This window comes from Poeciliopsis prolifica, unplaced genomic scaffold, assembly GCF_027474105.1.
Source record: "Poeciliopsis prolifica strain line A6 unplaced genomic scaffold, Auburn_PproV2 SCAFFOLD007, whole genome shotgun sequence".
NCBI classification, from domain to species: Eukaryota; Metazoa; Chordata; class Actinopteri; order Cyprinodontiformes; family Poeciliidae; genus Poeciliopsis; species Poeciliopsis prolifica.
Genome location: NW_026562382.1, coordinates 2997240 through 3001727, shown reverse-complemented (window position 1 = coordinate 3001727; position 4488 = coordinate 2997240). Strand labels below are relative to the sequence as shown.

Below are 4488 nucleotides of genomic sequence, written 5' to 3'. Positions count from 1 at the left end.
AGAAATTGGTTCTACCGATGCCTTTAATAAAGGTTTTTGTTCTCTTTCTTTTCAGGGAGTTTCCCCAAAAATTCCTGGCTAAATAAGATCGTGCATTTCCATAAACACTGTGTCATGTTTTGCCTGTCCTCAGGAGCTTGAAGGTCAAACATGACATGTTTTGACCGTCTTGGGAACATCATCTGCAGAATGAGAGATTAATTCAGCTCAATCTAATATCTCATATCTTCAAAAGCATAAGTCAGAGTGATGTCTACAAAGTAAAATCTGATTTCTAAGTGGCTCATGTTTCTACTTCCTGTGTCATGTTCCAGGCCTAGAAATACTAAATCTCAGAGCTGCTAAGCTGCACAGCAAGTTGTGTACTATTTGACCTTTTGTAAATTGAAACTCTGGATTTTGATTTGAGGTTCAAATAATGATACTTTGTGTAACTCACCCAACAGCTGACGTTGGATTTGTTGTGGGGATTTCCTTAATCCTGTTAAAAATCATTTGAATAGTTTTCTTTTTCAGAGTTTGTCTAAACCAAATGTCTCTATCTGATTTATTAACCAGAGAATATATTTTTAGTTTACATTTTGTAAAATAAAAAAAAGACAAAATAAACTTGCAGCACAAGAAGAGTTAAAACATTCAAATCTTGGCTAAAGCAGCAGGAGAAACATGATGAACACTAAAATAATCGCCGGACCACCTTGTGGATATAACGCCTGCACAAAGCAAAGCCATCATAAATGTCATCTGGAGTACGTTTCTTTTTTTTTTGATGACATGGTGAAATGAGCTAGACGAGTAAACAATCTGCAGATCAGGTCTAACACACACTGATTGCCTTCTGCCCAGTTTCTGCCATTGGCTCTCATTTTCAAAAGCAGAGTTTGTTGAAACTCGACATGTGAAAAATGGAAGTGGTTCCTCGTTTGCGTCGCAGGCTTTGCTCCTCGACGGTGTTCGTCGAACGACCTCTCTCCCTCTCTCAAACGTCCTACAAAAGCAGCGAAGGACTTTGAATAATTCAATTCCAATAATGAGACGTATAAACAAATCCATGCATGAATATTCAGAGGCCCGGTTCGTATCGCTCCAGCTTCAAAAGCTTTTTGGAGAAATATTGCTACAGCATGCACAATCTGCTCTGCAGCTGCTTGATTTTCCTAAAGTCCAAACGGCCTGTGCTTATTGCTGGCCTGCCTGTGCCAACAGAAGCGCTCGGCGCCTTTGTAATTTGTCAGGAGGACGACTCTGGGTGCTGCTTTCACGTTCTTAGAAAACAAAAAACAAAAGGAGAAAAAAAAACTGGTTTCCTTTTGAGGGTTTAGTGGATGTGAGGCTTTTTGTGACATGAAAGTTCTTTTGTTCTTAGTATTGAAATGTCCACATCAGAACAAGTTTACCTGATCAGGATCTGAGAAAGAAACAACCCAGCTTTATTGACCCAAAGAGTTTAATAAATAAAACAATATGTTACAATATATGAACATAATACAGGAACATAACTTTTTCTCGTATTCTAATTCAGACTTTAAAACAGTTCTTCTCTTTTTAAATGCAGTTTTTATTTATTTATTTTTATAAATAATGATAAAGTTAACTACTAATGTTTTTGTTAATTTTTCCTAAGTCAGTTTTTTAAATCATTTTTATTCATCTTTTAAGATAACAGTCAATTTGACTCTAAATTACCTACCGACTTGATAAGATCAGTTTTTTGACACCATATGTAAAAATGAACCATCTTTTAATTTTTTGTTTTTTCCAAATCTCATTATTTGCATTGAGGTAATATAAGGAAATGCAATTCAAAATAAAAAAGCAAAAGAAACCACTAAAAACATAATAGTAATAAAAGGCAGAGGAGAAAAGAACAAAAATCAGCGAGACTTTAAAGATTTTTCATTTATTTATTTATTAATTGTCTTTACTTTTTTCTTCTTCTTTTCACATTTCAAAACCCCAACGGAACAAGAGAAATTTCCACCCAAATAAGTAAATAAATATTTCCATTTATTATGTTTTTTTTGTTTTGTTTTGCTTTTTTCTTTTTTTTACATTTAAAAAAATAAACAAGTGGTCGTTGGTTAAGTCGGGCAAGTGGAGAGAAAAGCGTTGAACAAAGACGGATAAAATGAATGAAGCAGGTGCAACATGGAAGGAAACAGACGAGACTCTAATATATAACATCTGCAGCTATTTAAAGACAATAATCCATCTACATATTTACACTTAGAAACTTGTTGCCATTAACTTGGGAGAATATCTAATGATGGGCCCTAGAGGTTTTTGGAGCTCTGTGCGTAAACTATCCGTCACGTTTGAGATTAATTACAATAAAACACTAAGTTAGTTTCCAAAAATCTGCAAAATCCCGAGGAGGAAAAACAAATCAATGCATTGGTTCGAGGTCTCAGTAATGCGGAGGATTCAGCAACAGAGATAAATAAAATGCGTGGAGATGAGGGAGCAAAGTCTGTACAACCCCATTTGGAAAAACAACAACAAAAAAGTTCAGCTGAGACCAGAGTCACTTGGAGTCGCTTGCCAGCCTCGGCATGGCCACGGAGCTCATGCTGGACACATGCGGAGGCGGGACTTGGCACATGCTGCACGGACAGGGCATCCCGGTGCCGACGCCCCAGTGCTGGAAGCTGCTGCCCAGGGGCCCCGCGCCAGCCGCGGGCGCCTTCAGGAGTCCGTGGTGGGGTCTGACCGACGTGACGGCGGAAATCCCGGGAGCGGAAAGGGAGGCGGTGGAGACGGCGGGCGGGGGAAGGAGCGGGTGGTGCACCGCCGGGTGCGAGGCGTGGGAAGCCGCCGGGTGTCCCGGCACGGGCCCCGCATGAGTCATAGTCCCACAAGTCGACGGATGGAAGCCGCCGTGGTGCCCGCTGCTGCCGTAGATCTCACTGACCAGCCGCTTCATCTCCTCCAGGGAGTTGCTCAGCATCAGGATGTAGTTTCTCGCCAAGAGCAGGGTGGCGATTTTGGAGAGCTTGCGCACCGACGGTCCGTGCGCGTAGGGCATGACCTCCCGCAGGCCGTCCATGGCCACGTTCAGGTCGTGCATTCGCTTCCGTTCTCGGCTGTTGATCTTCAGGCGGATGGCCTGCAGCTCGTTCTCCGACAGCAGCTTGCGGTCCTTTTTGGACGCCATGCGCAGCGCCAGAGCCTCCTCGTCGGCGGCGGAGAGGCCGCGCAGACCGGGGATCTCCGACGGGGAGTCGCTCTGCGTGGAGGACACGGCGCCCGAGAAGCCGTGCACGGACTTCTTCAGGGTGGACATGAAGATGTCGTCCACCTCCGGGGAGGACGGTCTGCTGGACACGCGGCTTGTGTCTGAGTCCATGGTCCAGGACCTGCGCGATGCTCTGCGGAGAGAGGAACCTTTCAGTAACTGGACTCCAAACCAGTCTCTTATATATATATATATATATATATATATATATATATATATATATATATATATATATATATATATATATATATATATATATATATATATATATATATATATATATATATATATATATATAATTGAAACGAAAATAGAAATAACCTAAAATCCTGAAATATTTAAATCACTGCGCAACAATCCGTGTCGTGCAGGCCTCAGTTTATGTATTTACATGCCGTTCCACCGGACGTACGCGTGAAATAAATCAATACTGCTCCCTCTACATGATCATAATAATAGCCTAATAACAATTAAAAAAAACACAATAATTCTCAGCCTGTTTTACGCATACAGTCAAATAAAACACCCACCAGGATTTGTTTTTTTTTTTTCCAAGCGCGATGACGGTGAGAATCCGCAGTCAGATCCACCTGTTACTCCGAGTCGCATCTGACAGCCCATCAGGCGCGCATGCGAGCGGCCGCGGGCTTTTATAGCGGGGCTGGGGCGAGCAGAGGCCGGGTCACCGGGACAACGCCGTTTCTGTCCCGGCGGCCTCCCCGCGACCAATCAGAGCCGGGCAGGCAGGAATGGGGGACGGAGGGGAGGGAGGGGTGAGGGGGGTGACGACAGAGTGCTTCAGCCTGATGTAATTACCAACACAGAGCCTCAGTAGTGAGTGAAATCTGACACACTCCTGGCAACACATGGCCCACTGCTGTTAAAATAATAATAATAATAATAATAATAATAATAATAATAATAATAATAATAATAATAATAATAATAATAATAATAATAAACTCGCAGAATAACAGCCATTAGCCTTTCATGGCTAGATTTGATTATTATTTATTATTATTATTATTATTATTATTATTTGACTAAATCATTAACTCAGACCCTCATGAAAAGCACTAAATTAAGAAAACTGGAAATAGCAATAGCAATTATTTGTGATGAAATTATATGCGAATTGAAATTGCTTGAATAATTAATATTTGCATTTCTTTTTAATTTTATCTCAAATGTAAACCAGTCTTTCATCAATTTGACTCCTGATCAAAACAGCTTTTTGTTGTTTCTATTGCAAG

General features: G+C 41.2%; 1 protein-coding gene across 2 annotated transcripts; it reads right to left on the bottom strand.

Moving 5' to 3' along the window:
* Nucleotides 1-1992: 1992 nt before the first annotated feature.
* olig2 (oligodendrocyte lineage transcription factor 2) lies at nucleotides 1993-3866 on the bottom strand. Of its 2 annotated transcripts, none has more exons than XM_055032033.1 (2): nucleotides 3762-3866; nucleotides 1993-3356 (listed from the first exon to the last, which is right to left on the bottom strand). In XM_055032033.1, exons 1-2 carry the CDS (start codon nucleotides 3854-3856, stop codon nucleotides 2525-2527), a joined length of 927 nt encoding a protein of 308 aa, XP_054888008.1. In that variant the 5' UTR covers nucleotides 3857-3866; the 3' UTR covers nucleotides 1993-2524. The 2 variants fall into 2 exon arrangements, with proteins under 2 accessions (XP_054888008.1, XP_054888007.1); XM_055032032.1 differs by having other exon boundaries at nucleotides 1993-3368; nucleotides 3766-3865.
* Nucleotides 3867-4488: the final 622 nt, after the last annotated feature.